Here is a 20,605-nt window from a genome sequence, read left to right as displayed (position 1 = left end):
TATTCTCAAGTACTTGGTTTCATTACTGAGATTCTCCTGCCATTAGAAAAGGTCTCCTGATATCCCACCGAAATCTCCCCACCTGTAACGTGAGACCTAGTCTTGCCTTCTTGAGAATCCGAGGACCAAGGCCCTTCAGGTATGCTTAGCCCCCCAAGCAACTGATAATAAACTCAAGATCATGCACCCTCCTGGACTGAATCGAGACCTCAGTTTCCTGTTTCATTACCAATTCTGTTTTCTCCATGCCTACTACCCCTCTGCATATTGCCCCTAATCCAGTCATGCCTGCTATTGTCATTCAGCATCTGAAATCACTCCACTCTCCAAGATATAAGGACAGATGGATTCACTTTTCTACCTGTAATCTGAAGAAGTGAGCAGCGACTCACAAAAGCTTGTGCCCTGCCACAAATTTTGTTAGTCATTCAGGTGCTAAATGGACTCTTGATCTTTTCTAATAATAAAAGCAGTTAGCCTCGGGCAAGATTTTTTGAGAGGCAGAATAGAAATATCCCTAATGAATAAAACAATAGAATAAATAAAACAGTAAAATGACAGGAACGTCCTCCTGCTAGACTGCAGGGCAAGACGTTTGCAGGACAGAAATATTCCTAATAAATAAAACAATAACACGACAGGAATATACTCTTGCTAGACTGCTGCGTCAGCTGGCGGGTTCACGCTCTTGAAAAACCGCTGAACAGTTTATGAGCCAACGGGCATTAAGAACGGGAGAGATGGCCAGATCACCCCCACCTGCTTTGGAGGCCTCCAACCTGGTCGTTGGCTATTCCAGCAAGATGCGGACGAGATATCCCCTTCCATGCAATTTACATATTATTCTCATCTGCGGACACTCCACACTCGGCCTAACAACTGACCCGTGCTTTGGCAATGCTACCTGTTCCCTTCCCTGCACAAAACTCCCTCGATCCCTAGGCCTTGTGCGCCGACAAGAGTTTCTGTTTTTAAACCTCCAAGCCAGTTGAGAGTGTTTGTGAGCATTCCGTAACGGCTCCGTCACCAAACCGACGGCAAGCAAACGCGGTTAAACAAAGCCAAAGCTTTCGTAATCGATAGCTACAGAACATTCTGAGACTGCAGGCTGCGATTACACCTAAGGTTTCGCCCCCCTCTTGTCAGCTCTATTAGATTTCTGGGTAAAAGACAAACTAGTATTTTTCTCGGCAGATCAATATGTATTTAATTGTACAGCTTGTTGGCCTCTCTAGAGCCAGGGAATGTGACCTCGAGGGTTATCCAAAGCCAGCTCTGACTCCACAGACAGGTGCAGAATACCTGCTTCTGCGGTCATGCCCCACACCACCCAAGCTGAGTTCACGATGCTCTCGCAATCACAGCAAGACTTGGGCAGAGGCCAGTTGTCGACAGCTAACCCTGCAGCCATCGTTTTCTATTTCGCAGGGCACGAAGCAGCCGAATTCTCGCTCCTTTTGCATATTCCTGACAGCCAAATCGATACCGTATCTCAAACGCTACCAGGGAAGAGAAACGGGGCGATGACAGATGGAGAGTCGGCTACTGCCCAGGAATGACATCCACAAAGCAAACAAGTCGTGCCTTGGCCCTCAAGAGCAGATATTAACTCCAAGAGGGGTCCATTGCACCTTTATTACCTCCAGCGGGTTCCGAAAGTGCCGCCTGACGCTGCTAAGAGTGCTAAACAGACTGAACCAACCGCTCTGTAGCCAACTCGAGAGGCTTCAGACGAGGAAGGCAGGGAACTAACAACATAATTATGTTCATCCATGCAGTATTTGGATTAGAAAATGCTTGACGATCCCCGGTAGAGACTGACGGCTGAATGGCTGATTTGTGATTAGAGACCCAGCACAATGTAGTGGTTAGAATGTTGGACTGGGATCTGGAAGAGGCGGGTTCGAATCCCCCACGCTGCCTTGGGAACTTGTCAGGGTGACCTTGGGCCAGTCACACTCTCGCAGCCTCGCCTACCTCACTGGGTTGTTGTGAGGAGCAAATGAAAGAGAATTGTGTCAGCCATCTTGGTCCCCACTGAGGAGAAAAGGTGAGGTATAAATAAAGTAAGTGAATTTTAAAAAAAATCAGGATTCCCTCTGCCAGACACCTTCTCTGAGTAATTTCCTCTTCCCCTGTGCTTGTGGACTACTTCTTCCGCCACTCCTTCCTCTCTAGTGTCCATGCGAAAGGCATTCGAACACCCGCTGGTTCTGCTCACTTTCTGCTCACCAGACTGCAAATGGGGAGCCAATTTTCAATGGTCTGTTCGCCGACCCGTTGGTAGCTGCTTGGTGGGTCATTTCAGCTATTCCTTCCTAACAGGACAGTACACACAACTGGCTTTTTTGCAAGTGTCTGTTCTCACACAGCCCGACCAGGTTCTACGCTTCTTCGTTCCTTGCTGTGCTGCTGTTCCAAGATTGGCGCAAACCTGTTCGGCAGCCATTTGAGTCGTCTGGTGCAGACCAAACAAACTGGGTGATTGGCTTACGGCTGATTTTCCTGATCAACTATTGTAAGTTTGACTGTCAAACACCTTCATGGGAAAATCTGCAGCATTCCAATCCCTATTTACTCATTTACATCATTAATACCCCACTTTTTCTCCCCACTGGGGACCCAAAGTGGCTTACAATTCTCTCCTCTCCTCCTTTCCCCCCCTCTCAACCCTGTGGGGTAGGTTAGGCTGAGAGTCACGTGACTGGCCCAATGCCACCCAGTGAGCTGCTCTGGCACAGTGGAGATTCGAACCTGGGATTCCAAGATTCTAGCCACTACACCACACTTCTTCCCTCCATCGGCTGCCTTGACATATTTTTATTTAATTTGACAAACTTTAGAAGAAAAGGAGATTGGATTTATACCCCGCCCTTCATTACGCGAAGGAGTCTCAGAGTGGCTTACGATTTCCTTTCCCTCCCCCTCCCCACAACAGACCCCCTGTGAGGTAGGCGGGGCTGAGAGAGCTCTTTTGAGGACTGCCCTTGAGAAAACAGCTCTGAGAGAACTTGTGACTGACCCCAGGTCACACCAGCAGCTGCATGTGGAGGAGTGGGGAATCAAACCCAGTTCTTCCAGATTAAAGTCCACGCTCTTAACCACTACACTAAAAATTTATATCCCACCTTTCTGCCCTAACAAGGGCGACCACTGCCTTCTCCTTTTCTAGACTCCCTCCTGCGTCCTCTTCCCCTCCCTCCCTCCTCTGCACTCCTCGTTTTCCACACTTCTTTCTGGCCCATCTCTGTTTCTTCTTCACTACAGACACAGAACATGCCATGACATCAGAGCACCTCAGCCAATGGCTGCGCAGGCATGGAAGACAGAAGCAAAGTAATGACTTCTAAGTCAACCCTTTGCATACAGGGGACCGGAGACAAAACCGTCCCTTAACTGCCAATACACATAACTGAAACAGCAAACATTGGGGAATTTCAGACAGGTGATATCTCCCGGTAGGGAACCGGTTCTCAAACGGGTTCTGGTCTGTCATTTCAGACAGAACCCGTTTGAGAATCGGTTCCCTACCGGAATGTAACTGCCATTTCACACACAAAAGCTTCAGTCCCGTTTAGGAACCGGGACTGAAGCGTTTCACCTGTCAACGGGCGATCTCCGGCTGTTTTTTTTTTAACGTTCGCTTTATAGCATTATAGCGCTATAACGCTGTAACGGTATAATGGAATAGCACTATATCAATCCCATTGGAATGCATGGAGTGTTTTGTTATACTGCTATAGCGCTATAGCGCTATAAATCGAACTTTAAAAAAAATCGATCACCCGCACGGGAAGAAAATGGCGGGAAAACAAAGCGGTGCATGTCTGAAATGCCAAACCGCTTCTGAATCGGCTGGTTTCCGGTAGGGGCAAGCTGAGTTGTCTTACCCTCTCCAAGGACTTGAGAAGGTTTTGCCTCTCTTTCAGCTTCTGGATACTTATCACAATTTTGTGCCTTGCGCCTTTGGTAACGTTCTGCAATGGCAACACAAAAAATACAACATTAGCGCGTGCGCACACACACACACACACACACACAGATCCTCAACCACAGGGATGCTGCAACACTGTTTTCAAGGCAGGGCCAACGAAAACGAGGAACGTCCAACAGGGCAGCAATGCTTAGTTAACAAATCAAAAACGTAACCAATTCATCTAACCCGGTGGTCTTTAACCTTCCCAGATGATCTTTAACCACAGGCAGCAGAACGGGATTCTCTGAGCTGCAAACATCTGGCAGGAAGTCACCTGTCATGTGACAGGAAGAGGAGGAAACTGGGCTCCTCAACCTGGCTGCGCTAATTAATTCTAAACCAATGAACCGATTCATCTAACCCCATTAATCTAACCCAGGCTATCTTAAACTGCAGGCAGCGCCACGGGATTCACTGCGCTGCGAGCGTCTGGCAGGAAGTCGCTTGTCACGTGACAAGGAGGACTCTGAGCTTCTCAACACGCCGGTGCTACCAAGAGTTCTTCCCCACTGCTGAGAGACCTCCCTTTGCCCTCTCGCTGCCCCTTTCGGCGTATCTGAGAAATGAGGCAAGGGGCATGGCACCCTCTCATCTCCGTGCAAGTGCACCAGCGGCAATTCCTTCCCAAAAAGCAGCCCCGGCCCCCCAAGATGGTGGTTCTGCGGAAGCTTGTTTCATAAGGGCAGCCATGTTGGCCTGCCGTAGACCAGCTAGACTAGTCCAGTAGCACCTTAGAAACCGACGGGATTTTCTGGGCATGAACGTTCGAGAGTCAGAGCTCCTTTGTCAGAGAGAAAGCGAATACCCCGAAAGTCTTGTCGGTCTCTAAGGTGGTAAAGGTAAAGGTCCCCTTGCTCGAAAGCCAGTCGAATCCGACTCTAGGGTTGCGGTGCTCATCTCCGTTTCCAAGCCAAAGAGCCAGCGCTGTCCGAAGACGTTTCCGTGTTCATGTGGCCGGCGTGACTAAACACCAAGGCGCACGGAACGCTGTGACCTTCCCACTGAAGTGGTCCCTATTTATCTACTTGCAATTTCTTGCTTTCGAACTGCTAGGTTGGCAGGAGCTGGAACTAGAGATGGGAGCTCACTCCGTCATGCGGCACACTCGGGTCTCGAACTGCTGGACTACCGACCTTCCATAGCCTGCAGTTCAGCGTCTTAACCACTTGAGCCACCGCAGCTCCTTCTCTAAGGTGGTACTGGATTCAAATCTAGCTCTTCTGTAGGTGCTTGAGACCTAGCAGGTGGGGTGGGGTGACTCAACCAGGGGCCACTCACAGGTTTCCAGTGAGACATTTAGTACAGCCCTGACACTTTTCACGGCTGGAGTTCATTGGTCGTCGTAGATTTTCCGGGCTGTATGGCCGTGGTCTCGGCACTGTAGGACCTGACACAGAGAGAACTCCATCTTTCTGCGTGATACCTCTGAGGATGCCAGTCGCAGCTGCTGGCCAAACGTCAGGCCCTACAAGGCTCTCATAAACTTTTGTTAAACTTTTTGTCTCTTTCCCGTGGGCTAGAAAATCTCTTTGAGTCTCTGGTGCCTTCTTGGATTTCACAGTGACCTACGCTTTGGCCTGGCCGTCTTGGGAGAGGCACCCATTCCTTGCCTAAATCTGCATGGCCGCCGACTGGACCAACAAGAGCAAACTTTGCTTTCAGGGGAAAGGTAAAATGTAAAGTTTTCCCCTTGCTCAAGAGCTAGTCGAATCCGACTCTAGGGGGCGGTGCTTGTCTCCGTTTCCAAGCCGAAGAGCCAGCGCTGTCCAAAGACGTCTCCGCGGTCATGTGGCCGGCATGACTAGACGCCGAGGCGCACTGTTACCTTCCCACCGAAGCAGTACCTATTTATCTACTTGCAATTTCTTGCTTTCAAACTGCTAGGTTGGCGGGAGCTGGGGCCAGAGACAGGAGCTCACTCCGTCACGCGGCACACTCGGGTCTCGAACTGCCGAGTTACCGACCTTCCGGTCTGCAGCTCAGCGTCTTAGAGAGCTGTTTAATTCATATACAAAGGTAACTTGATTTCATGCCTCAATTAAAACCCACGCAATCAATCAAAAGGCTTCTTTCGCCAGGATACAACCTGTTTTCACACACAAGAACACTTGAAGCGGCCTTATCCTGAACCAGACCATAAGTCCATCAAGGGCAGTGTGGCGTCCTCTCTTTAGGGAGGACTGGTTTTCCCTTTAAATGTGCTCTTTGCTTTTGTAAACGGGGTAGTTTCTGCTGCCAACAGGAATTTAAGGATTTCCAAACCTTCTCTCTGTTTCATTTGCTGGTAAGGTGACCTAGACTCGGGGCTTTTCAGGGATCTATGTGGTCTTGAGGAAAGATAGAACTAAATGCGGGGATAAACTTGAACCAAAGATGATTTATTGAAGCAAGAACAAAATATGAGGTTGGTTATTCTGTAACTATTTTGGATAAAGGGACTTGAAAATATGTCTATCAAATGTATCACACACAGAGTCTTTTTTCCTTTCCTTTTTGTTTGTTTTGACACTCAGTCCCAACATCAACAGGAGTCACTCCTTCCTATAGTCAGCCACACAGGCTAAGGACATATATACTGCACTCTTTAAGAACTCACTCAGAACTAACTGAACACTCACTGACCTAACTCTCTAACTGAACAATCCCAACTGATTTCTAATTGTCTCTCATAACTGACACACTGACACACCCACACAGATTCACTTCAAAAACCCCTCCCACACGCTGTCATCCACCAATCACAGCACATTTGTCTCTCTCAATCACTCTAGTCTACTAACCATGCACACTCTGTCATCCACCAATCACAGCACATTTGTCTCTCTCAATCACTCTAGTCTACTAACCATGCACTCCAACCAAGCATTTAAAGGCACACACACACTCATAAAACAAGGAATCATGACAGGCAGTATTGTATACTCGGGCTGGCAGCGGTTCTCCAGGGTCTCAGGCAGAGGTCTTTCACATCCCCTCCTGCCTGGATCTACAATGGAGTCCAGAAGCACCACAGAAACCAACAAGAATTTTGGAGTGTAAGCTCAGGTGAGCCAAAAGCCCCTTCATCAGGTATGTGATGAAGGAGTTTTGACTCTTGAAAGCTCATAACCCGAAAATCGAGTTGGTCTCTAAGCTGCTTCTGGTCTCCAATCTAGCTATTTTACTGCAGACCGATATGGCTACCCTCCGAAATGACCTGGTTCGGTTAACTGGAGACGCCGGGGATCGAACCTGGGACCTTCTGCCTGCCAAGCGGACGCTCTGCCACTGAGCCACGTGGCCGGTGTGAGCCAGCGGGAATTTCTCCTTTGCCCCTCTGAGACCTACTTGTGCCTCGAGCTGACACTCGGTCAGGGTCATCATTTCGTCATACGTCATCTGGGAGAAAAGGGCGGCGTACTTGTGGAGGCGAAGACTCTTCAGCCAGGCGGGAACATCTGCAAGCGAAGAGGCCGATTGAAATCGTTAGGTTTTGGAAGGCACGGCTGAGTGGCCAAATGTGCAGACCCTCGACGACTCATCGGTACAGCTTATTGGCCGACGTAGCTGGCACTGCAATATCCCCTCTAAGCTGTGGAGTCTTGTGAGCGAAAATTCTACTTCGTGAGCTCCTGGCATTAAAGTTGTGTGCGAGCGATTTGGCTATTGCATAAATTAGTTTGCTCTGGAGCCCTCCTTCCTGAGCTAAGATGAAAATCTGTGAGCCGGAGGCTCAAAAACTGTGAGCTAGCTCACACTGACTCAACTTAGAGGGAACACTGGCTGGCAGTACCCTACTGCCCTGCCCACCTAAGGGCAGCGCCTTCCTTCGGCTCAGGAAGACTTCCCCCAAAACAAGAGGATCTTCCACAAGACGGAGGGTCAGGAGCAGTGTTCCCTCTAAGCTGAGTTAGCGTGAGCTAGCTCACAGTTTTTTAGCCTCCGGCTCACACGTTTTTGTCCCGGCTCAGGAAGGGATGGCTCCAGAGCAAACTAAGTTATGCAGTAGCCAAATCGCTCGCTCACAACTTCAATGCCAGTAAGCTCACAAAGTAGAATTTCTGCTCACAAGCAGTGTTCCCTCTAAGCTGAGTTAGTGTGAGCTGGCTTACAGTTTTTTAGCCTCCAGCTCACACTTTTTTGTCTTAGCTCAGGAAGAACGGCTCCAGAGCAAACTAATTTATGCAGTAGCCAAATAATTTGCTCACAATTCTAATGCCAGTAGCTTACAAAGTGGAATTTTTGCTCACAGGACTCCACAGCTTAGAGGGAGCATTGCTCACAAGACTCCACAGCTTAGAGGGAGCATTGGTCAGGATGTGTTTGCTGGGAACGCTAGACTCAAGCCCAGTAGACCAACAAGCATGCCTTTCATGACCACCTCCTCTGGTACGTCCCGGGCAATGCTCCCTCTAATCTGTGGAGTCTTGAGAGCAAAAATCCTACTTTGTGAGCGACTGGCATTAAAGTTGTGAGCGGGCGATTTGGCTCCTGCATAAATTAGTTTGCTCCGGAGCCCTCCTTCCTGAGCTGAGACAAAAATCTGTGAGCTGGAGGCTAAGAAACTGTGAGCTAGCTCACGCTAACTCAGCTTAGCGGGAACACTGGACTCCCCGGGAGAGCGTTATGCTTTGCAGAGAACAACTTACTTGTGATCCTTGGCCCTAGGGAGGTCCCGCTGTCCTCGACCAGGGGCGGGGCCTTTTCAGTCATGGCTCCTAACCTGGTGGAGCTCTCTGTCGAATTCCACCAGGGCCCTGTGGGATTTTACGCAATTCCACAGGGCCCACAAGGCCGAGATGTTCCGCCAGGCCATTGGCTGAGGGCAGTGATGGTTCCATCATACATCCAGCACCAGTGTTCCCTCTAAGCTGAGTTAGCGTGAGCTAGCTCACAGTTTTTTAGCCTCCGGCTCGCACGTTTCTGTCTTCGCTCAGGAAGGGATGGCTCCAGGGCAAACTAATTTATGCCGTAGCCAAATCACTTGCTCACAACTTCAATGCCAGTCGCTCACAAAGCAGAATTTTTTGCTCACAAGATTCCACAGCTTAGAGGGAACATTGCCAGCACCCTCCTCTTTTTCTACGCCCCTGCTTTTTCGGCCTTCCCACCGCCACCCCGCCGCCCGCGGGAAGAAAGCACAACCTGGAGTGGGTTGGAGGCAGTGTTCCCTCTAAGCTGAGTTAGTGTGAGCTGGCTCACAGTTTTTTAGCCTCCGGCTCACACATTTTTGTCCCAGCTCAGGAAACTTGGCTGAGCAAACTAATTTATGCAGCAGCCAAATCGCTCGCTCACAACTTTAATGGCGGCAGCTCACAAAGTAGAATTTTTGCTCACAGGACTCCACAGCTTAGAGGGAGCATTGGTGGAAGGCAGTGTTCCCTCTAAGCTGAGTTAGTGTGAGCTGGCTCACAGTTTTTTAGCCTCCGGCTCACACATTTTTGTCTCGGCTCAGGAAGGGACGGCTCCAGAGCAAACTAATTCCTGCAGCAGCCAAATCGCTGGCTCACAACTTTAATGCCAGTAGCTGACAAAGTAGAATTTTTGCTCACAAGACTCCACAGCTTAGAGGGAGCATTGGTTGGAGGAAAATGTATATATTAGCGCCATCTGAGATTTATATATTGATTTTTAATTGTTTCTTTTAATGCTTCTAGTTGTTTGCAACGAACATGAAATTGAGCCAACTTCAGAGGACGGCGGAAGACAGGAAGGCCTGGCATGATCTGGTCCATGGGGTCGCAAAGAGTCGGACTCGACTGTGCGACTGAACAACAAAGTTGTTTTTTTAAATGATGTACATTGCCTGGAGCCATGTTAGGCGATTAAGAAATTCAATTAGGTGATTAAGAAATTCAATTTATTAATAATAAAAATAACTCTAGGACGAGCTACCACACATGGTTCCCCTTCTGATTTCACCCTGATCTTCACCTTACTGCCGAGACTCCTCTTGTATATCAGAGCAACAGACTTGACTCAACTCATTGGAATTTGTGGTTTAAACTGCCCTTTTGTATAGGTATAGGTGAATGGAACTGATACCGTCTTATTATGTTATAACCGTAGATGTATGTTAATGTATTGTTGGTGACTAACCGATTGGTTTGTAATTTCGGATTCTCTTCTGCGTAATGTTTTGCAGTTACTGTATGCTTTGGTATGTTATACTTGATCTTAATAAACATTTCAATAACAACAACAACAACAACAACAACAATAATTTTAAAAACCAAGATTTTGGGGGAGGGGGGGTGAGAGCTTTCGTAAGCCGCCCTGAGCCTGCTTGCGGGATAGGGTGGGATATAAGTCTCAAAAATAAACAAATGAACAAAAAAATATATTGAGAACTGAAGTTCCCTTTGTCAGATACAAGTTGGAATGGGAGACCCCTGTATCTCCGACTTGTATCTGACGAAGGGAGTTTTGACTCCTGAAAGCGCATATCCTGAAAATGTTGCTGGTCTTCAAGGCGTTACTGGACTTGTGTCCAGAAGTTCTACTGCAGGACCTTTGACAGTATCTTTAGCAAAGGTGACGTTTTTAATTTGTTGAAAGGATTTACACGCCACCCCTTGGCAATCGGCTTCCGGGGTGACGGACAACGGCATAAAAACGTCCTCTTTAAAAAAAATCACAAAACCAAGAACCAAAATAAATAAAATAGACAGAGATGTTGTTACTCTGGGGGTTGGGAGAAAACAACACACCTCACAACGAGATCCCAATGAAGCTACAAAATTAGACAAAGAGATAGACGGAATTTAAAACAAAACCTTTTCACCTGGCGCCCGGAAGCAAAAGGTTAGCCCGATGGATAGATGGGGAGAGCTTGAGCCAGGGATCCTTACAAAAAGGGCCCTTTTTCTAATGAATTACCCACCTCACTGTTGAAAGTGGGGCATGCCAAGAAGGATTTGGCAGATATTTTGGAGGGTAGGGAATATCGGCTCAGTGCTTACAACTCCTGCTGTCCAGATATTGAAAGGCATGTCTAGTTCAGATGGATCTACGTGGCTGGCAAGAAGGGGGGGCGAACTACCACTTTTGGGGGGCTAGTTACCCTAGGCTAGCCCTGACCTGGATGGATGGCCCAGGCGAGCCCCACCTCATCAGATCTCAGAAGCTAAGCAGGGTCAGCCGTGGTCTGTACTTGGATGGGAGACCCCCGAGGAACTTGAGGGTCCCTTTGCAGAGTTTTGTTCCTGCTAGCCATTCAGTCATGTTCGACTCTGGGCAATTCCGTGGGCCACCGCTCTCAATGTTTTCCAATCTTATCCTGTTTCTTTGAGTTGTTCCATGCTCAGGCAGCTCTCAACTTTTATGGTCTCTAGCCGCCGTGTTCTTTGGCGGCCCGGTTCCCTTTTGCCGCTAACCAGGGGTCATTTCGTAGAAAAAGAGGTGCAGGAGCTCATTAGCATAACTCATTAGCATAACTCATTTGCATAGGTCACGCCCCCTGACATCAGCGGAAGTGTGTCAGAAGGCAACACCCACCGCTCAGGCTCCATTGGACTGTTTTGGACTGCTAGCTATTGGGTGTGTGTGTGCAGATCTGTCCTCGCAGAGGAGGGAGAGCTTGTACCTGAATAAAACTTGGTCTTAAAGGTGCCACTGGACATTTTTGGACCGGGGGGAGCTCTGCAACTTACCTGGCTGCTTCTTGCTCTGACTGAGGGCTGCTGAGAGCAGGGGGCGGGGCTTGTTGCATGTCCCCGCCCCCTGGGCTCTTTACTGCCGGAGCTCCGCTCCTGTGCGCTCCTGCAGGAAAAGACCCCTGCTGCTAACCAATCCAAGCATAATTGCTTTTTCTAGTGAGTTTTGCAGAGGTAGGCAATGGGCAAACCACCTCTGTTCATCTCTTGCCTGGTATGCCCGATGGATGGGGTCACCGTGAGTCAGTTGTGACTAGACGGTACCTCCTTCTCCTCTTCCTTCTCCTCCTCCTCCTTCCAGTTGCTTTTCTGATCCTGGCAACTACCACAAAACACTGGAAGTGAATCCCAAGAAGCATCTTTTCAGATGGTCATTTCCTTATCTGCCCTGTGCTAGATGGCCATGGCTGTCCTGATCCCATCAGATCTCAGAAGCTAAGCAGGGTCGCCCCTGGTCAGTATTTGGATGGGAGACCAGCAAGGAAGTCCAGGGTACCTACGCAGAGGCAGGCACCTCTGTTTGTCTCTTTTCTGGAAAACCCTATTGCAGTGGTGGGGAACCTATGGCACGGGTGCCAGAGGTGGCACTCAGAGCCCTCTCTGTGGGCACGCGTGCCATCGCCCCAGCCAGGCCCAGACCATCATTAAAGTGTCGAATTCTCTGCCGAATAATTTTAAGTAAATGAAAGCATTTGGGATAGCTTTCCTTACTTGGTTTGGATCATCTTAAGTTAATGTATGAGTTGTTTTTTCTAAAGTAAAACCTCAGTATTCAGGTTAAATTGCTGTGTTGGCACTTTGCGATAAATAAGTGGGTTTGGGGTCTCAGTTTGAGCACTCGGGTCTCTAAAAGGTTTGCCATCACTGACCTATTGGGTCACCATGAGTCGGCTGTGAACTGACAGCAGGAAAACGCCTCCAAACAAACAAGAAACAAACTGAGATACCTGCTACGGTAACCTCAAGGCTGGGTCACTGCAGTGTGCTCTATGTGGAACTACTTTTGAAGAATGTTCAGAAAACACAGCGGGTCCAAACCGTGGCATCCCATTTCTAAGAGTGCCGGTAACCAGAGAGCATTTTATGCTTTTTCGCAAAGAGGGGCACTTCTTGCAAGGGAAGCAAACCATTTTCTGTAAAGGTGGACGTGGGTGAAACGACACTGGGAATTTTCACTGATCCCCTCTTCCCAATGAAGACCCTCTTCATGGCATCCCTCAGGGGATTAGACAGATACATGGGGGAGAGGTCTATCAGTGGCTACTACGATGGTGACTAAAGGGAACCTGGATGTTCAAAGGAAGCAGACCTTTGAATTCCAGAGCCAGGAGGCAACATCAGGGGAAGGCCTCCGGCTCTATGCCTTGTTGTCAGATCTCCTGAGGAACTGGTTGGCCACTCGTGAGATGGGGTGCTGGGCTAGATGGACCACTGGTCTGTTCCAGCAGGGCTCTTCTTATGTTCTTATCAGGGGAAGGCCTCGGCCTCTCTGTCCTCAAGAGGAACTGGTTGGTCACTGTGAGACAGGATGCTGTACGAGATGGACCACTGGTCTGATCCAGTCGGGCTCTTCCTATGTTCTCAGAGTCCCCTGTTCCGCCAGGAGGAGAGAAGAGGAGGAAGAGGAGATTGGCTTTATACCACGCCCTTCACTCGGAGTCTCAGAGCAGTTTACAATCTCCTTTCCCTTCCCCTCCACTTTGTGAGGTACATGGGGCTGAGAGTGCTTTTTCCAGAACTGCTCACGAGAGAACAGATCTGAGAGAACTTGTGACTGACCCAAGGTCACACCAGCAGCTGCATGTAGAGGAGGGGGGGGAATCAAACCCGGTTCTCCCAGATTAGAGTCTGTGCTCTTAACCACTGGCTCTCTTCATGGAGTGCTTTGTGGAGATTGGGTAGCTGCAGGGGAAACTTACTGTCTCTCCCTAGAACATGTACCACACTCTGCACTGAGCTGGGGAAGCATGGGAACTCAAGGCAAAGGGGAGTGGCTCAGTATTTCTCCTTGCAGAGCATGGATTGTGTAGATGAGGAGCTGAAGGCCAGTGTCTTCTGCCCATCAGGCCAAAAAGCCTGCAGAAGTCTTGAAGGAAGTGGTGGCAGAGCCTAAGACAACTGGCAACAGGAAGAATAAAAAGTAGAGACATCACCCTGCCAACAAAAATCCGCATGGTCAAAGCAATGGCATTCCCAATAGTCATGTATGGCTGCGAGAGTTGGGACTATAAGGAAGGCCGAGCGCCGAAGAACAGATTCTTTTGAACTATGGTGCTGGAGAAGACTCTTGAGAGTCCCTTGGACTGCAAGAAGATCAAATCAGTCAATCCTAAAAGAAATCAACCCTGACTGTTCCCTGGAAGGCCAGATAATGAAACTGAAGCTCAAATACTTTGGCCACTAAATGAGAAGGGAGCACTCACTGGAGAAGACCCTGATGCTGGGAAAGATTGAAGGTCAAAGAAGACGGGAACGGCAAAGGATGAGATGGTTAGACAGTGTCATCGATGCAACGAACATGAAATTGAGCAAACTTCAGAGGATGGCGGAAGACAGGAAGGCCTGGCGTGATCTGGTCCATGGGGTCGCGGAGAGTCGGACTCGACTGTGCGACTGAACAACAACAACAACTGGAAGCAACAGCAGTGATTAAATTGCCCATGAACTCTCATCTACTTAGACAGGTGCATTTCAGGACCAGGGACAGCACCTGGAGCCAGCAGTTGTTGTTCTGGCCCGGGATAGCTGTGCCTTTGCATCCCTGAGCAGGCTGTGAGGACTGCCAGAGCCCTTCTCTGCCTGTGTGGTGGTGGTAGAAAGCGCCTTTGAGCCACAGCCAACTAAAGACCACCCTGGAAAGCCTCCAAGGCGAGAGACGAAAAGCAGCAGCTTGCTGTTGACTGCCTCTGCGTCGCAACCCTGGACTTCCTTGCGGGTCTCCCATCCAAATACCAACCAGGGCTGACCCGGCTTAGCTTCTGAGATCTGACAAGATCGGGCTAGCCTTCTCCGCTGGGGACATTCCCGTACGGAACCAAGCCAGGCCATTGGTTCATGGAGCCTGATGTACAGAATCACAGAGTTGGAAGGGTCCATCGAGTCCAACCCCCTGCTCAATGCAGGATCAGCCTAAAGTATCCCTGATCAGTGATTGTCCAGCCGCTGCTTGAAGACTGCCAGGGAGGGGGATCTCACCACCTCCCCAGGCAGCCGATTCCACTGTGGCACAACTCTGACTGTTATAAAGTTCTTTCTAATATCCAGCCGGGACCTTCCCGCCCTTAATTTAAACCAGGGGTCATTTCGTAGAAAAAGAGGTGCAGGGGCTCATTAGCATAACTCATTAGCATAACTTATTTGCATATGCCACACCCTCTGATGCTCTGTCATCTTGGTGCTTGGGGGGGGGGGTCAACAGTGGGAGGGCTTCTAATATCCTGGCCCCACTGGTGGACCTCCTGATGGCACCTGGTATTTCTGGCCACTGTGTGACACAGAGTGTTGGACTGGATGGGCCTTTGGCCTGATCCAACATTGGCATCTCTTATGTTCTTATGTTCACCCCCTGACATCACTGGAAGTGTGTCACCGCTCAGGCTCCACTGGACTGTTTTGGATTGCTAGCTATTGGGGGGGGGGGAAACGTGCAGATCTGTCCTCGCAGAGGAGGGAGAGCTTGTACCTGAATAAAACTTGGTCTTAAAGGTGCCACTCAACTGTTTTGGACGGGGGGGGGGGGGCTCTGCAGCTTACCTGGCTGCTTCTTGCTCTGACTGAGGGCTGCTGGAAGCAGGGGGTGGGGCTCGTTGCATGTGCCCGCCCCCTGGGCTCTTTACTGCCGGAGCTCCACTCCTGTGCGCTCCTCCAGGAAATGACCCCTGATTTAAACCCAGTGAGTCCTCTCCTCTGCTGCCAACAGCTCCCTGCCCTCCTCCGAGTGACACAGCACTTCCGATACTTCAAGACAGCCATCCTGTCCCCCCTCAGCCTCCTCTTCTCCAGACTGAACTTTCCCAAGTCCCTCGGCCTTTTGATACTGGGCCAGATCTTATGAACCTTTCAGATCGTTGCGGAGGGGACAGCTGCCTCCCCGGTTTCTTCCTTTGTTGCCTCTGACGCTGCTCCTCTCCTCTTCCCACCTGACCTCCAGTTTTGTCCACTGAGCTTAGCCGGGGTTTCTTTCTGTCTGGGGCAGCGGGCAGCCCGTTATGGATGTAGCAGCGGAATGATCCTTCCCCACGCCCGAGTGCCTCCATAACCAGTTGCAGTGCCCGCTTTTGCTGTCCGAGATGCAAACTCGGACCAGTCGGGTTGGAGTCCACGAGCACCTTACAGACCAACAAGCCTCCCAGGGTACGTTTTGAGAGTCGGAGCTCTTTTTGTCAGAGGCAAGGAGGAATGGTGATCTGTATCGGTGTTCCCTCTAAGCTGAGTGAGTGTGAGCTAGCTCACGGTTTTTTTAGCCTCCGGCTCAGACATTTTTGTCCCCACTCAGGAAGGAGGGCTCCAGAGCAAACTGATTTATGCAGCCGCCACATTGCTCGCTCGCAACTTTAATGCCAGGAGCTCACAAAGCGGAATTTTTTGCTCACAAGGCTCCACAGCTTAGAGGGAGCCGTATCCAAGGAGGGAAGCTGGGGCTCTCAAAAGCGCATAGCCTGGAAATCCTGGATTCACATTCTAGCTGTATCTGAAGACGTGAGCCGTGACTCACGAAACCTCATGACTTGCCACAAATCATAGAACCATAGAATGTTAGAGTTGGAAGGGACCAGGGGTCATTTCCTGCGGGAGCGCACAGGAGCAGAGCTCCGGCAGTAAGGAGCCCAGGGGGCAGGCACATGCAATAAGCCCCACCCCCTGCTCCCAGCAGCCCTCAGTTGGGCCACGAGGAGCAAGAAGCAGCCAGGTAAGTTGCAGAGCCTCCCCGGCCCCGGTCCAAAACAGTCCAGTGGCACCTTGAAGACCAAGTTTTATTCAGGTAGAAGCTCTCCCCACTCTGCGAGGACAGATCTGCACGTCCGTCCCCCCCACAGCTAGCAGTCCAAAACAGTCCAATGGCACCTTTAAGACCAGGTTTTATTCAGGTACAAGCTCTCCCTCCTCTGTGAGGACAGATCTGCACATTCCCCCCCCCCCCAAATAGCTAGCAATCCAAAACAGTCCAGTGGAGCCTAAGCGGTGGGTGTTGCCTTCTGACACACTTCCGGTGATGTCAGGGGGTGTGGCATATGCAAATAAGTTATGCTAATAAGTTATTCTAATGAGCTCCTGCACCTCTTTTTCTACAAAATGACCCCTGGAAGGGACCTTACAGGTCATCCAGTCCCACCTCTTGCACCCTGCAGGAGTACAGCCGAAAGATAGCCCTACAACACACCTGGAAGATGGTCGTCCAGCCAACGCTTGAAAACGTCCAGCGAAAGAGCATCCACCACCTCCCAAGGCAGTCTGCTCCACCTCTCAACTACTCTTACAGTTAGGAAGTTTCTCCTGATATTATCTGGTATTGACTCCCTTGTAATTCCCACCCATTCGATCTAGTCTTGCAATCCGGAGCAAGAGAGAATAGATCTGCTCCACCTTCTACATGACAGCCCTTCAGATATTTGAAGACTGCAATCATGTCCCCTCTAAGCCTTCTCTTTCCAAGGCTAAACATACCCAACTCTTTCAGCCTTTCCTCGTGAGACTTGGATTCCAACGTGGTTAGTCTTTAAGGTGCTCCTGGACTGTACTTCTTTTCTACTGCTACAGACAGACTACCACAGCTACCATCTTGATCCTTCTCCACACTGAATCGTACAGAATGGAAATGCATCAACTTAATACTCAAAACAACTACAGGAGTACCCCTGAAAATGGGAGGGAATAACATCAGAATTTTAAAAGATATCCCATTTGAAATCAGGAAGAAGAGGAAGGAGTATAAAGACTTAATATCATTTCTGCAAACGAACAGCATTGCCTACAGATGGTTGATTCCCGAATTCGTCACCTTTAAAATTAAGGACAAAAAAGAAAAGATTGACTCTGTCTTTAAAGCACGTGAGTTCCTGAGATTGCAATTGGGAGAGCCAGGAGAGGTCGGTGGGGAAGAAGAACACAGTAAATCCAGTGATGATATGGACTCTGTGGCTTCAGATGAGGACTCTGCTTCAGATAAGGGGGCGGCAGCCCCCAAGCGAGACTATCAACTGAGGAAAAGAAAGAACAAAGCTAAAAAAAGGCTGACGGACTCTGAATTGTGCCTTAAAACACTTACTTTAATGTTGCTCTTGGAATTTTTTAAAAATAGTTAAATGATGGGCTAAAAGCTAAATATATTAACATAAATGACCATGTTCAATGTAATCTAAGCATGTTAAGAATAACACTTATACAAGCTGATGTAGGATCTCCTATACTTGGGGATTTAGTTATTAGTGGTTTTCTTTTCTGTATCCTTAGTTGTAGTTGTTTCCCTGTCCCATTTTTTCTTTGTAGTCTGTAGTCTTTAGAAAATGCAATTTAAAAAAAATCCCCTTTGGGGGTTCAAAAGAAAAAAAAAAGGAAATGCATCAACCTTGTGAAGGATCACTCCACTCTACAAGGTACAAGGACAGACTGTATCTAAAGAAGTGAGCCGTGACTCACAAAAGCTTCTCCCCTGCCAAAAATTCCTCTTTCCTTTTTTTTTTGGTATTTTTGCATTTTGTGTGTGTGTGTGCGCGCGCGCACGCCTGCGCCCGGAAGTCACGGCGACCTCCGGCGACTCCTGCTGGGGCACAGAGAACGTTCAGAGAAATGGCTTGACAGCCTGCCCCCGCCTCCCGACTGCTGGTATTCTCTGGAGGTCTCCCATCCAAATAACTTTCCAGGGTCGGCCCTGCTTAGCTTCCGAAATCTAAAGAAACAACAACAAGGACCCAGCAACCCTAGAGAGTAGACCAAGACAAAAGTTGACTTTGTGAACAGAAAGAATGACTACAAACTGAGATGTGACAAAGACTTTGGTCGAAACGAACAGCTAAAATCTCGAGCAAGTTCGTCTTGGTGGGACTTCGGTCTCTGGATGTGCAGCTATTGAAACAAAAAGAATATGTATTAAATTATCCATACTTTGCATAAGTATATTGAACTTGTACGGCAACTTTTTTGTCTTGGTCTAGCTTCCGAAATCTGACAAGATCGGGCTTGCCTGGGCTACACGGGTCAGGGCAGGAGAGTTATTTTCCTACTGACAGTAATTCAGGGCTATATCAGTGCTAAAAGCAATCAGACTGGGACTGAGGGAACCCGGAGTCAGACCTCCGCTCAGCCACGAGGCTTAAAGGGTGATCTTAGGTCGCCGTTATCGTGAGGATAAATGGGAGGGGTGTGTGCATGAGAGGATAAATGGGAGGGGGAAGTCCATGAGAGAAGAACCACCTAAGCGGCTCTGAGCTCCCGAGAGAGCAATGTAATAAATACATCAATAAATATTCTACTTCACAGCTGGGCCATGTTCCCTAAAAGCTTCTCATGTTTTATTGCCACAGCTGTGAGGGGACCCTCCGAATGGCTCAGAGAGGAGCGTGTGGCTCTCGTCTCCTTCTTTGTTTTATCCCCATCACAACAACCCTGCAAGGCCTGAGATCACACCCAGCGAGTCTCCCACCGCCGAGGGAGAGCGAGGAATTCTCCCGGCCTGCTGGTTGTTATTCCGAGGCATTGACCCTCCTGAGTATAACACACAAGAGAGCCGGGTTTGGTGTAGTGGTTAGGAGCGCGGACTCTAATCTGGGAGAACCGGGTTTGATTCCCCTCTCCTCCACTTGCAGCTGCTTTTGTGACCTTGGGTCAGCCACAAGTTTCTTCAGAGCTGTTCTCTCAACGACAGTTCTGTCAAGAGCTCTCTCAGCCCCACTTGCCTCACAGGGTGTCTGTTGTGGGGAGGGGGAGGGAATGGAGATTGTAAGCCGCTCTGAGACTCCGAGTGAAGGGCGGGGGATAAATCCAATCTCTTCCTCTTCTTCTTTTACCTCACAGGGAGTCTGTTGTGGGGAGGGGGAGGGAATGGAGATTGTAAGCCGCTCTGAGACTCCGAGTGAAGGGCGGGGGATAAATCCAATCTCTTCCTCTTCTTCTTTTACCTCACAGGGAGTCTGTTGTGGGGAGGGGGAGGGAATGGAGATTGTAAGCCGCTCTGAGACTCCGAGTGAAGGGCGGGGGATAAATCCAATCTCTTCCTCTTCTTCTTTTACCTCACAGGGAGTCTGTTGTGGGGAGGGGGAGGGAATGGAGATTGTAAGCCGCTCTGAGACTCCGAGTGAAGGGCGGGGGATAAATCCAATCTCTTCCTCTTCTTCTTTTACCTCACAGGGAGTCTGTTGTGGGGAGGGGGAGGGAATGGAGATTGTAAGCCGCTCTGAGACTCCGAGTGAAGGGCGGGGGATAAATCCAATCTCTTCCTTCAAATCGGCAGTCATCCACAGATACATGAGCCACAGGGTACCGTACACTGAATGTTCCTTTCTCACATCTCTCCCCAAATTATTGTGATGCATGCTTACTCTCCTGAACGTATCGAAAACATTTTTTAAAACCACCTCAACTTGCATGAAGAGAGTTTCAGGGAGGCAGCTGTGCTGGCTTGCAGTGGAAAAGCAAGATTTTTTTTGGGGGGGGCACCGGAATCTAATCTTGCACCCCAAACGGAGTGCCCTAAATGCTTTTGTCGGTGGAAAGTGCTGCGTAAGTCACAACTGACTAACTGCCACCCTGTAGAGTTTTTAGAGCGACAGACCAACGGAAGTGGTTTGCCTTTGCCTGCCTCTGCGTGGCGACCCTGGACTTCTCTGGCGGTCTCCCATCCAAGCTGGGGTCATTTCGTAGAAAAAAGAGGGGCAGGAGCTCATTAGCATAACTCATTTGCATAGGCCACACCCCCTGACATCACCGGAAGTGTGTCAGAAGGCAACACCCACCGCTTAGGCTCCACTGGACTGTTTTGGAGTGCTAGCTATGGGGGGGG

The 20,605-nt window shown here is 49.4% G+C and overlaps 1 protein-coding gene across 2 annotated transcripts in view; it reads right to left on the bottom strand.

Moving 5' to 3' along the window:
• SAMD4A (sterile alpha motif domain containing 4A) overlaps positions 1 to 20,605 on the bottom strand; it is a 213,297-nt gene that overhangs the window by 27,277 nt on the left and 165,415 nt on the right. For both annotated transcript variants that reach the window (XM_015407504.1, XM_015407505.1), the window contains 2 exons: positions 7,304 to 7,413; positions 3,891 to 3,977 (listed from right to left, as the gene is read on the bottom strand). In XM_015407504.1, the coding sequence (XP_015262990.1) occupies positions 3,891 to 3,977; positions 7,304 to 7,413 (197 nt within the window). The remainder of the gene's footprint in view (positions 1 to 3,890; positions 3,978 to 7,303; positions 7,414 to 20,605) is intronic.

The sequence above is a fragment of the Gekko japonicus genome, unplaced genomic scaffold (genome assembly GCF_001447785.1).
Source record: "Gekko japonicus isolate JY-2015 unplaced genomic scaffold, Gekko_japonicus_V1.1 scaffold790, whole genome shotgun sequence".
NCBI classification, from domain to species: Eukaryota; Metazoa; Chordata; class Lepidosauria; order Squamata; family Gekkonidae; genus Gekko; species Gekko japonicus.
Note: the sequence above shows the minus strand (reverse complement) of the source record. Positions and strands in the feature narration are given on the sequence as shown.